Raw genomic sequence first — 17,509 nt, forward strand, 5'->3', positions numbered from 1 at the left:
ACAATAGATTCATTGGGTCACTTTCTAACACAATTGACCTTTAGAATTGACTAATGGCAACAGCGTTTTTGTTAGAGACCCTGTAAACTTTTCAATGCCAGTTTATAGATGCCATGCAAGACCGTACAAGTACCGAAGTGGTAAATTAATGTAAGATTCCAGCAACATTTGTGTAGTACACACTATAGTCTATATAGACAAACGTGCCCAATGCTCTCCTGCCTAGTTCCAGAGCAACCCTGTGGATAGGCCACTACAGACCATATGATCAGTCAATCAGTCCCGGGGAGCTTTTCATTTAGCTGTTCCTTCCCTCCAAACAGACAATATTCTCCTAGTTCCCTCCTTTCCATATCCCCAGGAAAAGCTGCTAAACCTCCAGCAAATGCAATTTGTAATACAAGCCATTTCCTGTATGGCCCTGCAGCCAAACTGGCATGTCTGCTGTGCCCATTGGCTGTGCCTCCTCTCTCCACAGCGCCTGTATCCCTACGCCAATGCAGTCAACCAGGCCTGACCAGGGGGCGGGCGCTTGCGGCGTGGGCATCTTTGGGAACAGGGCCCAAGACCCAATCACTGCAAATGTACTTAAGATACTATTTACAGTCAATTCACTCTGATCAGGAGATGGGAAATAACACATCAAATGCATTGCCTTAAGATAGACTGTGCTTCTGTGGAACAGTCTCTGTGTGAATGGTTCTTTTGTTTTGTTTCTGGCACACAAGGCAGTAGTTCTTCTTGGAGAAGAACTGGACTGCTGGACTCGGGTTATGTCATTTGTGATCTATATTCTCTGGCTAATTCATCATTGTTTCCGGTACATTCTGTTCAGACTACAACGTGAAAAACATATTAGATGTGAAGCATACATCATCATCCGGTCTATCAGAAATAACCCCACGACCGACAAAATTTGCCTAATGTTCAAGACAGGCATGGCTATTATTCACCACAGTAAGATAATTGAGAGCATCATTGGCATAATCTTCCTCACAGGGATGCCCTATATTTACACTGCGAGACCTTCTTCATTTCATATTTAGGGAGGATTACCCTCTCATATTGAATGTTACCCACTGTATGTATGGGATCCAGCCTGTTTTAAGGGATTACTGGCAGAAGACAGAAACAGGCATTCCAGGAAGAAGTGACACTCACCGACCCATCCTCCTCCTTCATCTGGCTCACATAGAACCATTCACTCTCTCTCTCTCTCTCTCTCTCTCTCTCTCTCTCTCTCTCTCTCTCTCTCTCTCTCTCTCTCTCTCTCTCTCTCTCTCTCTCTCTCTCTCTCTCTCTCTCTCTCTCTCTCTCTCTCTCTCTCTCTCTCTCTCTCTCTCTCTCTCTCTCTCTCTCTCTCTCTCTCTCCCTCTCTCCTCTCTCTCGCTCTTTTTTTCTGTCTCTCTCTCTCTCTTCTCGTCCGCTCTCCCTTTTCTCTCTCTCTCGGTAAGCATCTCACACACACACACACATACATACACACACACTCTAGTGATCAAGTCATAACGTTCAGAGCCTGAATGTTTTGCAGAAATCATATCAATACTGTTCATATTAAAATGTTATTGCAATCACAGAAAACCATGCAAATTACATAGCAGTGGCGGATCCCAAAATATTAATAATAATGAGAGTAGCAAACACTTGCATCTATTTAGCAAGTATTTTAGGCAGTACTGCATATAAATGTGTGTCTCCCTGTTTTGCTTTGCACCAGAGCTTGGTCCTAAGAGACATGAGACATGTTAATGAACCAAGAGAATGAAGAGGCAGGAAAGACTACTTGACCATCCTCAAAATGGGGATAAAATAACAGCAGGTGGCTGATCCACTCTTCTTGGCAGTAGTGAGTCTGTAAAAGTCACAAGCTGGTTGATCCGAAACCAACGTCTGATGTGGCTTGTCACTTGCCCAATCCCCTGTCCCAAAACACAAAGCAGCATTATCTATAAAGTCAGTGACTGATGACAGAAAAACTTCAAGAACACAAAAACCGAACAGCTCAGGAGCGCTTAGTGGCACAGTACACTAATGTGCCTACCACGTAGCCGCAAGGTTCCTGGCTCGATTCCGACCCTCGACATGTCTTGCATGTCTCCCCTCCTCTCTCTCACTCATCCTTCTGGTCAATCTCTACTGTTTCTATCCCAATTAAACCCGAATAGCTCAACGATGATGATATCGCGAGCACTGGTATTAGATCATTCAATTGGGATGCTAAGGACTATATATAGCATAGCGTCTCTAAGGAATATTGAGGACAACCACAGCCATGGTCAGATGGTTAGGCTAGGGAGACAGTGGGTTGGGGGCATTACAGTAGGATATTATTGGCATGCATGCATGTGTGGGTGTCTGTTTTACAGTCCATTACGACGAAGAGATAGGTAAGTTATTGCAGAAGGGCCGATCCTCCATTGACATTCCACGGAAACGGTCGCTGCTTGCTTACTATTTTTCTTATTCCTACCGACTCCGGCAGTAAACAAACTTGTGTCCCTGAAGGAATCTTCAGAACTTAAAAATAAAAGCTTTTGTGAGAAGCCCCCCCCCCCCTGGGGAAACGGAGCAAGGAACAACAGAGACATCTCCGGTGTGTTTCTTTTGTTTTGTTTGGTTATCATGAAGAAAGCAGTCAGCAGCTCCGGCGTCCCATTGGCAGGGAGGAGTCCTGTGATGCCCGTCTCAGCCAGCCTGCTGAGAGTCCACCGGGGGGGTTATTGAGCCCTCCTCTCCCTGCACTTTACCTCTCACCACTTCCTCAACCCTGCTCGCACAGACACAAAGCCGTGTGGGTCCTGGAACGGGGCCAGGGCGGCTCCCTGCAGCCTCTCGGCAGAAACAGCTCTGTCAAACTCAGTTAGCCGCCTCGGAGGTAAGGACGCCTGGCTCTCTCCCGGAGCAACGCCGGAGCTTTTCACATCAAGCCGGGGTCTCTGCCGCCCCATCAATTCACACTGACGCGAAGGTAAACAGCCTTGCGCGTCCTAAACACTAGGCCCCTCGTCAGGTTGATTGCTCTGTGTGTCTGAGACAGGGTGCAAGGGGGGGAGAGACCCAGACACAGGACGGGGACGGGGGATGGAGAGGGGGGGGGGGGGGCTTCATTAACAGGAGGTAATTGCATTTGGTGCAGAGTGCCACACTCGGTGGTGAGATCTTTGGGCATCGCAGAATCCTCCAGAGTTGTTTACTCTCAGAATGAAGATGAGCACTTAGGCAAAAACAAACAAGTCAACCCCCAAAGCTAGAGAGGGGAGAGGGCTTCTGACAGACTGTGGGGTTGACAGAGTGGCTTCTGAGTTGTGCAGGTACATCCATGAAGTAGCACGCCTCCTTAGACAGCACATCTACAACATGACGCCTCCTTAAACAGCACATCTACAACATGCACCACCGCAGGGGGATGGGTGGGCAGGTCTCTCTCTCTCTCTCTCTCTCTCTGTCTCTCTCTCTCTCTCTCTCTCTCTCTCTCTCTCTCTCTCTCTCTCTCTCCTTATGCTCTCTTTCCCTCTCGAGGTACCTCACGTCAAATTGTTTCAAAAGCACCTCGAAGGAACCAAAGCGCAATTCATGCCATGAAAATAGAGGACATGCCTCCACTGCTGTAATCTCATTAGAGATGTTATACTCCAGTTGGTGTGAAATCTGCAGCGTCTATGCTCTGTGTGTTTTCGAGGCCTGTAGGAAATACACTGTGTCCTAGCCCTGTGAGGGGGAAAACATGAACAACAAATTGAAAAACAACTGACATCAATCGACATCCGAATCTCCGTCCCTGGCCCTGTGTATTGGTGAAATGATAAGAGACCTCAACCTTTTTTATAACGGGGGGGGGCTCTGCCTCTGCCATTGTCTCTTGGCCTCTCCACACATCACACACTTCATAGACAGCTGTGATAGGCAGGCTGCATTTGTTCTGATGAAAAGACACGGAGGAGAGGGACATTTCACGGGAAATGTGGCAAATTGTGCAATTCCAGGACAGCGTGTGAGATACGTTGATAGCAGCGACATCAAGGACGTCTGCTCAAAGGATGCCTTCATATGAATAATCTTTGGCATAGCATTCTCTTCCTCCGTCCCACAGCCAATGGACTGATAAACATCTGGGGCCTCCCATTATAGCAGCAGTTTCAAAGGAGTGTCTGTGCTAACAGGCACTGGAGCCGAGCGTGTGATGTTACTGATGTCGGTGGTGTAAAAGAAAAATAAGAAAGAAAAAAAAAAGCACAAGGGGGCAACATTGGGACCATCTGCCAGTGAGGCACAGTACAACCACTGCCTTTGGCTTTCCTTTTTCAGAGAGAGCTTGTTAAAACAACCCAGAGCAAATTGTAGTACACACAATGCTATGGGCTGAAGGGATGTGTTCCGGGGAGCAGCATTAGTCTAGTGAGTCTCTCACTAAATCAGATTTTGGATTCGGAGATTAGGACTGTATTAAAAATGTTATTTCTTATATAATTCCACCTCCATTCTCGGTCGATGGCAGATGGCGGAGGCCGTTTTTGACAATAACCCTGACAACTGACTCTTTTTCCGACAGTATGTCACGAACAACACAACAAGCGTTGTGATTCGTCTTCAACCGGTGCAGTGGCATCATTAGTGTGAGACACTGTGACCATCATGCCCTTGTCGCCCCAGGCCTGCAGCCTCTGTGGGCTCTGTGTGTGAACTGTGGTGGGCAGCCCAATCTCCAGCCCTGTCCGTGGCTAGGATCATCCCCCTACTGTCATAGTTCCTTTTCTCTGTTTGCAGCCGTAATCCAGATTTAATCCAGGGATGTACACACAGCCAAGGCTCATGGAGACTCCTCCCCCACTCCTTAGCCACACGTATGGTTTCTCTCCATACCAGCTACTATCCCCCTTTGTCATGAAATACATTCTCTTATTCAAATGAAACAGCCAGCATGCTAACGTAGAGGTTTTAGCGTGATAGATAAACAGACACAAAGTGATAGTGATGAATGAATGAATGAATATCTCAGTGTTGTTTCCTCATACAGGATATCTATAGTAGATCCTCTGACTCACTCCTCCCACACACAGGTCGGGAAACACATCACACACAACAAACAGAAAAGGTTTGCAGTGTGAGAGTTGAAAACAGAAGATGTCCATGGCTTAGACTGGCAGATGCCACACACACACAAAGCGCTTTGAGTTGCATTCATGTACGAAAGGCGCTATATAAATAAAATTTTACTTACTTACTTTAATTACACATGCGCACACACACACACACACACACATTTGGGACAAGTTGACTGAAAGGAATGAACTCCCTGAACTTCCTTTTTCCTTTTAAGGCTGAATATAATAACAGCTAAATAATAGTGTGTGTATGTGTGTGTGTGTGTGTGTGTGTGTGTGTGTGTGTGTGTATGTGTGTGTATGTGTGTGTGTGTGTGTGTGTGTGTGTATGTGTGTGTATGTGTGTGTGTGTGTGTGTGTGTGTGTGTGTGTGTGTGTGTGTTCCAGCTCCATCTGTACGTTCTCTGCAGACTGAGATCTGGTACTAAAGTATTACAAATTGTACTCAGACTGGCAATGAGTCATACACCATTCATGCACAGCTCAGAAAAGCAACATATCTCCCCAGCCAGGAGCTGTCAATCAGCCGCATTGTGCCAGGGGCAAGGGACAGGGGCCTCGCTTGATGTGACAAGATTGGATTTCCAAACAACACGCAGCAGTCATGGGCTGGAATACATGGAGAGACATGCAGAAACACCTTTAGGGCACTGAGCTGTATGACTGTGGACCCCACACTAGTGTAGGCTAGTAGAGGCAGAAATCAGGAATGGTATCAAAAATATGTGTTTGACACACACACACTTTCTCTCTCTCTCTCACTCTCTCACACACACACATGCACAGTCTCTGAGTCATGATGGACATCATTAAACATACGGTATACAGCTCTGTAGATTGTTTGATAGAGGCATGTTTTTTTCCGTCCACAGTTACTTTCCTTTCAGACATCAGACATGGGGTAGTGGTGGTCTAGTGGATAGTGAGTTGGACTTGTGAGTTGGACTTGTGATCGGAAGGTTGTGAGTTCAAATCCCGCCTGAAACCACACCACTACTAGTGTGCCCTTGAGTAAGGCACTTAGCCCTCAGTTACTCCAGGGGGAATGTCCCTGTAATTCGTAATTGTAAGTCGCTTTGGATAAAAGCGTCTGCTAAATGGCTAAATTATTTAATTATTATTTTACATCACATTGCAGTGACAGGCCTACATATAACACACATATCATATCTAGTATAATATATTGATAACTAAATTGTATCAAGAATGATTGGCATGATTACGAGCTCATAATAAATGCTCAAACAATCACATTACAACTCATGAAGTGCAGACTACACAGGGATTTACAGCTACGAGGCAGCTTTGAGTTGACAGTAGATGTGCAAAGCCGGCTCACAGAGCATAAAACTGACAAAGGACGACTGAAATCTGTGGGGAGAAATGGGAGAAATAACAAACTCTCACATGGTTGAATACTCAAAGCAGAAACGGCTCAAGGACATCTGAAAAAATAAAACCAACCAGTCCTGCACTGCTCTCATCTAACGAGCTAGCGAACTATAAAAACACAAACGGTGGTAGGCCTAGACATCCTACTGAGAGCCACGTCCCTCACGTGAAGCAGGGCGACCACGTTCACATATACCTGCCGCTACACTAGGGAGAGCGGATAAAAAATATATAATACAAGATGGCTGGAGAAGAATACTATTTCACACACTCGATAATCACATCAGCCTTCCAAAAGCTGCTCTTTTCTCTGTTTTCAAATGCATTGAAAAATGCCGTGGGAGAGGGAGGTTCAGCGCAGGGACATTTAGCACTGTCTGTCTCATTGTTCATCAGTGCAGTCTCCGAGGGAGCTGGCTGGCTGAATGGGCACACCAAGCCCTTCATTTCACCGCCCAGATACAATCCTCTCAACTGCAATGGCCGCTGTAACAAAAACCTAGGCTGTCCTATTCATGTGCGGCTTTAGTTTCACTGTCAGTTCTGTTAGACAAAATGAATAGTCAATGGCATTGAAATTAATAGAAGAAAAAAAATCCATTATGATTGGTATCTTATTGACTAGGCATTTAGTCCCTCAATGGTTATAATGTATGGATAACCAGAAACAATAAGCTTTGCTTACGTGTAGTTACTCTATGCTTAAGCAAAGCTAAGTAAATAGTGAAGGTAACATTTAGATATTGTTGTATGTGTGTAGATGTAAATGAATGAGTGAATCAAAACAATGCAGCTCTCCTGTGTCTTTGTTGTGCCCATCAATGGCTCTTTGACACAGGGTCCCCGCTGGGCTGTGGGGCTGATGTGTGTGTGTGTGTGTGTGTGTGTGTGTGTGTGTGTGTGTGTGTGTGTGTGTGTGTGTGTGTATCACCAGGCATGTTTGTTGAGATGAAAGACTTAAGTCAGTGCAGTGGAGACAACAGTGTGTGTGTGTGTGTGTGTGTGTGTGTGTGTGTGTGTGTGTGTGTGTGTGTGTGTGTGTGTGTGTGTGTGTGCGGGTGCAGGTGCAAGTGCGGGTGTGGGTGTATGTGGGATGCAGTTATACAGCTATGGGCTGTGTGACCACAGATCCGCCGCATGCTTTACTAGGGAATAAGTAAACAGACCAATCAATGCAAGGGCCTAACCCAGCTCCGGCTCCACTGCCAACGAATCCATTCCAGAGAGGAGCAGCCTAATTAGATGCTGTTCACCGCGTTGACAGAACAGGCATGTTGCGCTCCTTGGTAGTCATCAGGAGACCAGGAAGTGGGGAGAGAATGTGTGTGTGGGGGTGTGTGTGAGGGGGGGGGGTGGAGAGGAGGAGAGGAGGAGAGACGATGTAATGACTGCTCTAACTGTCGCCCTGAGCGACAATGTTCAATATTTCTGACATGGCGGTCGGCATAACAACCTCTAAATTCTACACGCTGCGGGTTCCTCTGGGATCATGCTTAAATACCTCTAGACATGTGTGGAGGATGAGCACCTCACCACCACATCACACAGCCCATGTGTGTGTGGGAACAGTGGAGCGTAACTGGTAAATAGGTGCACAGTCCCGTTCTGCTGTTAAGGGAATGGAAGAGTGTGTGTGCTCCTGTGCCACGAAACAAGCCTCTTCCCACTGTAAGCTAGACTGCTCAAACGTTCACATCAATGGGATGTTTTTCACTTTGTTTTTCACTTTCCTGACAAATTTGAATTCATTTGAGAAGAAACCCTGTGATCTGTTTTGGAAGGAGCAAGCAAGATTTCTGTTCACTCACAAACATACATAGTGTACACACACAACCAAAGGTGCGCACGTACACACACACACACACACACACACACACACACACACACACACAAATTGCAATCAGATAAAGTCGAAAATATGCTTTACATGATGTGTTTTCAGGAGACATTGCTGTCGAAGCACAAAACAATCAACGAATGCACTGCTTCCTACCTCAGCATGGGAACAAATCACTAAAAGCAAATATTCTTCTACAGGGATTAATGCATTGCATTGGTCAGTCAGAGACATTTCTGGCAAAAAGAAAACATAAGGAATTAATTTCCCAAGAAGAGACCGTGTTGTTATATATCATTTTCTGCTGTTTATGTATGTGAACAGGGGTGTCAAACATGTGGCTCACCATGTGTTTTTATTATTTTATTAAAAACCTACTGATAAAATGTTTTAATAAAAACAGACTGACTAAAACCATGAATGAATTAAGGATAATGCATCATATAAACAATTATTTGATAACATTATGTCCGAATGAACACATTTGCCTTCCAGACAAAAGTGGCCCCTGGGCCAAAATGACTTTTACATCCTTGGTGTAGAACCTTCACAGACTGGTATTTACAACACCATGTCTCAGAAGACAGGGAGGGCGATACAAACATAATCTGTCACAATGTTTTACCCTCTCTTTTTGTTTCTGTTTGGCTTTGGCCAATTTCCAATTACTGGTGAAGCTGCTATCCCCTTCCTTGATCTATCCACAACATCATTATCTCACTCTGCTACTTAGAATATGTTTACCCTTCCTGATGAATTCAATTACATCTTTTCAGAGGAAATTACTGTGGGGGTGGACCTGCCTGCCTGAGGTCAGCTCTGGCTGTGAATACTAAAGCTACTCCTCCAAACATATTACACAGGCTATTACCTGCTGCCTACCATACTGCGCTCACCGGCCCTACGCGGCCCTCGCCGCGGCCCCAGATGAAGTGCTTTCTAGATGGGATCTGGCATCGAGAACAGGGGGAAGAGAGCTGGAGCTGTCCCCGGCCCTAATCGTTTCAGAGAGCCAGCTCCTCTGCAGCCCAGGCCCACGCCAGTCCTGATTAGAGAGGTGTGTACGCAGCCTGGCAGAGCATGAAAAGGTGGGGTGGTGGAGGGAGGGAGGAAGGGGGCGGGGGGGGGGGCCTCGGGGGAGACTTGTGGTGAGTCTGGCTGTTTTTTTAGTGTGAGAGTGGTAGGATCGATAAGGCAACAGGCCTTCAAGGAGGCCAAGTTGAAACCAAGTCCGTTCTATAGTGCTCTGACAAGGGGGCAGCCATCACTCTATTCAGGCGGAGAGAGGGAGGTCAGGGGTCGGATAGAGGTGCACATAGTGGGCGGTGAGGTAAAGTACTATTTATCTTCATTACCTTGGATTTGGCACATTTTATTAAATCCCTGACCCTCTCTCAGCTGCCTCTCGCCCCGGCCCTCGCTGTTGAGAGTGATACATCATAAATGGGGAGGCTGCGAGTGATGGCATCCTCTCCTGACAAGATTACCTACTGCTTTCCAAGGCCTCAGTTGATACGGCCACAGTGGTGACTCTGCTAAATGTGCTTCATCCCACTGGAGATTACGAGGAGAGCGATGAGAGGGACCGTCACCCTCTGAAAAAGGCTGATAAGTCCTGCTGAAGAACCTGCTCATCTAATCCTTATCTAACACCAACAAGCTATAGACAGGGTCTGCTGGGCCCAGGCTACTCCAACTGGCTGAACAGCATCCAAAAGAGCCAATGCTACTGAAAAAAGGCGTGACTAAAGTCAACTCTCTTTTACCCCCTAAATGAGCCACAGGGTTCAGTCTGTAATGATTATACTGTATAAAGCTATGAATATGAATTCAGTATTCCCAAAGAAAGCCCCCTAAAACCAGGCCTGAAAAGGGAAAATATGAAGCACTGAACATACTGTAAGAAATAAAACGATTTGCACATGGAGAGCTGGAGAAATAGCAGTATTCAATTGTCCTGTAGGCTCCACCCAGGAGGCAGAGCAAGCCAGACAGAGGCAGAGAGAGGCAGGGAAAAGGCATCTCTGCGCCAAGCCCGGAAAAGGGGCATTCTGGCATAATGACTCATTTACAATTGACAAGCTGAAGGAAAGCGAAACTAATTATGACAGCGCACAGACGCTGAATAGCCCTTGATGAAGTTAATCACCGGTAATCCAAAAAACAGGTGTTGAACATTTTCTATCCCTCCTCGAGAATTACAGGATGATCAGAATTCTAGAGCATGCAGTTTAATTGAATGGGAAGTCCACTGCCTCCCCCACCCTAAACACACGCTGTGAGAAAACGATCTTCACATTCCCATGAATGACAGGCTTTCTCTCCTCATGGTGAGTTAAGAGACTATATAGAGTGATACCAGCATGCTAGTGATGTAAAGAAACAAAGCTAAAAGCTTTCGACTGGGATAAAATATTGACAGTGTCAGTTTTTTTCCCCATCATGTATATTTTTTTCTGAAAGTAGGAATGTCCATCTCTTCCATCTCAGTCCCATATTCCTGGAAACAAGAACATCTGTGAAGGCTGGACACTGACGGAGAATCTCTGTTCCTCAATCTAAATTGATTCAGAGAACTTGTAGTAATAAGCAGCCTTTGTCAGGATATATTCCAGCCTCTGAGCCCTCATCATGCGCAAACCATCAGTAATAATACTCTATTCTTCAGCGACAAGGCGCTGAATGGCTCATTATTCTAATCACAGTTTTTCCTATTTCGAACAATATTCCAACCAACAGCGGCGTGTTAAAGAGAGCTCCATCAACCAGGAAGGGCTCGTAATTCATTTAATGAGCTGTGCAGGATATATAAAGCATCCCCTTCCCCAATCTCCCAGATCCCACTCCAACATGTTAACAGGATGGACATGTTTGGCAGAAGTGAGAGGAGAGTGTGTGAAGTAGAAAAAGCATTGCTCAAGTTTGCATGGAAAAAGGAATATACTGTATATTTGTCCTGCGTGTCGTTGGCCTTTAATTGCTACAGCATTGCATGCACTAATGGAACCTGTCAAAGGTTGCTGTGCTCTAAAAATAGTGTGTGCATTAAGTACCTCCTCCGTAGAGTGTTGAGTGGTGAGCGGACGATGCTCCTGTGTTAACGAGGGTGGCTGTTGGGATACTTTGAGCTCTCACAGTTAAGCACTCACAATTCACAGATCTCATATTAAGCACTAGACAGTAGACCATCACTGCAGAGACTGTTGAGCTGTTTACTTGAACTATCATAAGACCCAAATAATGCTGTCATTATTAATGGCACTAATCACTGATCTCAGAAACATGATTAATGTACTGCTGTTATGAGACAAACCAACATGTATTCTATTCTGATCATTTGCCTAGACAATGGATTTATCTAAACAATGTGTCTTCAGTTGGACAGTGGAACGTGTCAGACATGGTTATGGCAAAGTTATGATGGTTGGCCAAGTAAAGTCTTAATTCACCATTAAATAGAGGAGACATCAGGCATGAATAGAACATACTATACATTGATGAAGGATCCGTCTGATATTTAAATTCAACATTTCCATATTGTCTCATGGGACGACTGTAATACAAAGATAGGGAATGTGTTGATGCAGGAGAAAAAAAAGCATTATAGTTGGTACTCAATATGCAATACGCCAAGCTTTCAGACAAATAACCAATGGGTTCATACAGTGTGGAATTTGCAATTCATAGGGTCTTATTCATAAAGCCTTTGATGGGATCTCTGTGTAGAGAGCCTGAACAGTGCATGGCATTTAGCTTATGTTATTTACATGATATTACTGAAACTGCAAAGGATGGATCGACAGAGTACTTTTTGCATAGATTGCTGCAGCTGAAGTTGATACCTGCCTGTGAATTCTGTGGTAATGAAACAACCGAAAAAATTAAAACTAAAATCATGGATCTGCTGGTTGGAGCATATTGGTTAGATATTCACCTCAGCTCCATATTATATATATTCACCATATGTTTTCAGATTTCTCATAAAGAAATTATGGCTAAATTCAGGAGGAGAATATACAATCAACACAAATACTGCTTCATATCAATACTGTATTATATTCAATACAAAATCAATACAAATAAAGCTTTCTATCAATAGTGCATTAAGTTTACCATGACTTTTAAGATGTTTAAGGTTTTGTTTATCATAGATACACTACAAATCAGACAAGGGAGACTGAGTGGGATGCCATACTAGAAAATAAAGAAATAATCACAGGGCAAATGGGTTGAAAGGCGCTTCCTGCAGAAGCACTCAACTGTGTCAAACAGCTCGGTCAGTAATCTTCAGTGATTCCTGAGGATTACAGTCTCATTACCTAGCAGCGTCTGCCATATGGACCTGACCACACAAGCCAGCTGAGTTGCATCAAAGATTGTTTATAATGAGACGGTTGAGTGGCTCGAAATCTAATGGTACCCAATCCAATGTGAAACCCACTGCAGACACGTGCAGAGTTTTGTCAGTGATATCTGGTAATATACATTTGTGAAAGTAGCTGGATAAGGAAGTGGGAAGATAGGCCTATCTTAATTGTGATGGTATTCGTCAGAATCGGAGGGCAGAGGATCTCGCCAGACTGCGCATGTGCGTATCAGTCACTCTCCTTCAATAAAGTAATTGTTTTGCAATTATGTTTAATTAACATGCTCTGTGCGGCGAAAATATCGTAAAACCCTGGACATTACACACGTTTAGCTCAAATCAATAAGGACAATGTTATTAGTCAATATATTAGATAGATATGAATAAACAACGAATATAGTCCTATTTCACTGCATTGGAAATCCAGCCCAGTCCATATTTTATACAGACAACGGACGGAAATGGATGCTGAGTGAACCCCTACCCCTTGGCTAGTCTTATCTCTGTGGTACATTAAATACATTCTGCCACATCCCAGTAAATTGTTTGACAATTAATTGCTTGCTAAAGTATTGGATTGAATTGTGCTTTTCAGCGCGTTTTACTAAGCCTTGGGGTCGGGTTAAGACAAAGTAATTCAGGCATACATTACAATTAATAATTTGAACTTGGATTGAAAGCACTTGAAGTGGGGTTTCAAAAACCAAAGCAAACTTGGATAAACAATGGTAAGCCTGTATGCTAATTCACTCCAGACAGGTTTTAGGAACAATGAATCATAACAATGAATCATGGCTAATAAGTTTTCTGAGGAAACTGTAGTATGGAATGTAGGCCTAGTTAAGTTGATATCAATCATATACGGGTCTCTTTTCTATTTCATTTAATCGTTTATCAGACCTAAATCAAAAATGAGTATATGGTTATATCAGTATTCATATACGGTTAACACAACTGTAATCCTATTTTGAAAGATCGATATTGATGCTGATTGATAACGTCTAAAAGAGTGAAACTGTGCACTATAGGCTATTCTAAAGTACAGTAGTCACTGTGCTTTAATAGTAACGATGGTCTGACGGTTGTGTTGACATTTATGTTTCAGCTTTTCAAGTGATTTAAGTTGCTTTATCCTAGATTATTAGACAAAGACGACCATGCGAGGCCATTATATCCAAAGAGGACAGTTCCAAAATACAGGCCTTTTGTAAATTGACTTACTGCATGCCTTTATAAATATATTAAGTGCACTAAACACACTTGTAGATTTGATGTCAGGAACTGTGTGGCACGGTACTACGCGGAGCTGGGGGCAGGTCGCAAATAGTCGACTGAATCAGATTGGCATTATCTCCCCCAAAATACATAACGTATAACATAATCAAGTTCTTACCTTGTCCGTGTATTTTTGACACCGCAGCAGCGAGAATCAACACCGTAACGAGGAGGTTTAATTGGTAGTCTCTTCTCATACACATGTCTACTGAAGTCGAAGTCGCTCTCCGCTCACAGAATACGTCCTTGCATTAAATACTTTCCAGACCAAAACAAGCAAATGGATAATAAAATATCGTTTAGATCTGTGAATACACAACACAAAGGCGTGGTGCTCTTACACTTATTGAGCAAGTCGAGCAGTGAGGAGATTGGACAGGTATCAACTGAAATGCAGAGCCCGTTTAATTTCAACGCTCTGTAAGCGGATTGCTGGCTCTGTGTGCTGTCAGCACCTTGAAGACAGCACGCCGCTGACGCTTCAGCACCATGGACAGCTCCTAGCGTCAGCAAGCGGTACAACTTCCGCTCTCACGAAAAGTTAGTAGCCTAGTCCGTATAATATAGGCTTCTGTTGTAGAATGTGCATTTCTAATGTCCGACAAAATTACCACTAAACTGGTTTTTCTAACTTTCAATAGTTATGACCTAAAGCAAATATTGGAATTATATGTGAGAACACGAGGATGACATGAGGATATAATATGCCATGGTACCGTTCAATAATTATTGGGGGGAGGGTTATTGAACACACGAGAGGGTAGTCCGTTGGCAGTTTTGTAGGTTTTTCTATATAATGTATTCCATCCAAGCCAACTTTTCCATTCTGTTTGCATTCGCCTCTCCTATCGAGTTTGTCCCGCAGCGTTTAGGCAAGTGGAAGTTAGTAGGGGGGGGGTGTAGAAAGGTGGAAGAGATGCACAACTACAAAGACGAAGAACTTATGTGCAACTTTTTTCATTTCGTTGAGATGATGTTCTCTGATTTGAAAAAGAGTTGTTGTTGAATTGTGATCAGGAGAAATGTTCAGTTATGAGACGTGTGTAGTGGGGGGCCTGAGTGCAGGGGGGCGGTGTCATATCAGATAGTGTTCCCTTGTCAGATAGTGTTCCCGATCTGACAGAAAGTACGTTATTAAGAATAAACTAATGAAAATGATTGTTTTTACAATGGTAGTGGCTTACACTTGGTCCTCCAAAGCAGTTTTGTGATTACGGATACCATGAACATGATTTATGACTAAACTTGTAATTATAATTAATGACCACTTCAGTAAGGATTGTCAATCACGTTATATATTTTTTTCACCCAAAGCACTTTAGAAGTATGAATATAATTATGTATTCAAAATATGCATATTTTTCCATGTATTCATCTGTAAGACGTTGCTGATGCTTACAGATCTCACACTATCGATTGCATAGTATCTCACATCATTAAAGTCAAAGATTTAGATTTATAGCTTGGTGCTTAATTTAAAAATTGCGATAACATCAATTCATGTTCTTCTGAATACAATAACTTATCTTAAAAGATAAAATGCATGAAAACACTTGGAATGCAATGGTGAGATGTTAAGCAATCATCAATGAAAACCATGCACAATAAATAGGAACACCACCTGATATGTGAATACATTCTACACCCCTATTGAACGGTCCACATGATTTTGTTTTTGTAATGATACCATATTCCATATTGCCATTCCCCACTCAGTGAATACTGTAAGGGGGACCATATAGTCAATAAAGAGTAACATTCATAAATGATAGTATAGGAGCAGCAGACTTAATATGAATGATACATGATTGTCGACTAAAACCCTGTAGCCTCTCAATCTTGACGGTGGTTGACTATAGTAGCAATGATGAAACAATGGTGAAATTCGGCATTTTAAAGCAGCTTGGCAGTATATACAGTAAATACTGACATAATTTGTTTCAATATACAGTATTTATACAGTATGATCTGAACCTGGAACACTTCTTTTCAAGCCCCTTTGGGTTTGATGTACTTAGATTTCATGTGTAGCTGCCTATAACGTCTCTGGTCTGACTCTGAATATGGAGTTGGATGGCTTAACACTTGAGATGAGAATTGGAGTTTCATGTTTCTCTGTGCTGAGCTCTGACAGCATGTGGGAGCCATCATTACACTGTATGTGCTTAGCCTCAGCGCTCCCAGCTATCGTTTCAGTGATGTAGCTCAGTAGGCAGATAAAGTGTTGCAGGAGCTGAAACAGTGTGCAGAACACACACATACACAGCTACAGGTAAGTCAGCTGCCACACTACCAGACAGAGCAAGAATAATCAATTCCTGAGAAACAGAAATAGAGTAATACACAAAATGAAAGAATGACACTGAACAAGAGAAGCCCCACAGCCCCACAATTATGCAAGCATTAGAAACTTACAAATGGATGTTATTTAGACGTTCTGCATAACCTGAGACACGCTAAATCGCACTAAATCATAATTGACAGTGAAACATGCTTTCCTTGTCTGTTAACTGCAGCCATTTGTCTATTCTAGTCACCCTCTTACACATGGCATAGAAGCCAAGGTGTGATGTGTCATGACTAGGCATTGCCTTCACACACTGTCACATCTCTACAGAGTCTGCTCACTAAGGCCTCGCTGGCTGGGATTCTCCTTGCTGGCTGGGATTCTCTGGGACTTATGTATATTTCATTTCCCTTGGCTAACGGTAATGTATGTAAATTGAATGTCATGGTAATTTCAGACACTCCTCTGTCTCTGTCTCTTTGTCTGTCTCTCCTTTTTCCCCTTCTCTTTCTACTTTTCTTCCTCTCATTCTCATTATCTCTCCCTCTCCTTCCGGGCTCTCCCTTTCTTTCTTTCTTTCTTTCTTTCTTTCTTTCTTGCTTTCTTTCTCTACCGCTCTCTCCGTCTCTCCCTGTCTCCCTGAATATATTTGGAGTGAGTGAGTGAAGCCTGTCTATCTAGCTAAGTTAATTTAATCGTGTTTATCATCACAGTGTTGCTGGTAGTTGTTGTTGCTGGTAGGATTTGTTGTTGTGGCTCTCCGGCCTACACTCCTGGACCCTAGTTTTTATTGAAAGCTACCTGTTTTTAAGTCAATTGCTCTCAGTTTACAGTAGGAGGCCCCCGAAACATGTTTAGTCCCTGCTCACCTCTGACATTGTCTGAATACATTTGGAGTGAGTGAGTGAAACCTGTCCGGTCATTCATTGATCATTAGGGGGCCAGGGGCTGCAACCCTGCTAGTCATCAGCAATTACAGAATCTGCATTTCTATCCATCTGGTAAAAGAGCGGCAGCCCCTGTGACAGCCTCCTGACACGAGGACGAAGAAGTCAAACTGTGGAGTCCATCGAGGATGGCCTGAGAAGAAGGCCAAACTATTAAGTATATTATTCTATTTGATTCTTTTTTCACTACTCTGAGTGTATTGAGCCTCCATCTACACTTGTAATGCCCACTAACCCTCTATCTCTATACCGGCAAATATCACAGTGTGGTTTCGCCCATTCCTGTTATTTCATCCCTCA

At 43.6% G+C, this 17,509-nt stretch overlaps 1 protein-coding gene across 1 annotated transcript in view; it reads right to left on the minus strand.

Annotated features, from left to right (window-relative positions):
* LOC308156587 (seizure protein 6-like) overlaps positions 1-14,178 on the minus strand; it is a gene marked incomplete at both ends in the record, with an annotated part of 112,243 nt that extends 98,065 nt beyond the window's left edge. Inside the window, one exon of the mRNA XM_080529963.1 lies at positions 14,094-14,178. Coding sequence (XP_080386089.1) covers positions 14,094-14,178 — 85 coding nt within the window. The remainder of the gene's footprint in view (positions 1-14,093) is intronic.
* Positions 14,179-17,509: the final 3,331 nt, after the last annotated feature.

The sequence above is a fragment of the Nansenia antarctica genome (assembly GCF_963989245.1).
Source record: "Nansenia antarctica genome assembly, chromosome: 4".
In the NCBI taxonomy this organism is placed as follows: domain Eukaryota; kingdom Metazoa; phylum Chordata; class Actinopteri; order Argentiniformes; family Microstomatidae; genus Nansenia; species Nansenia antarctica.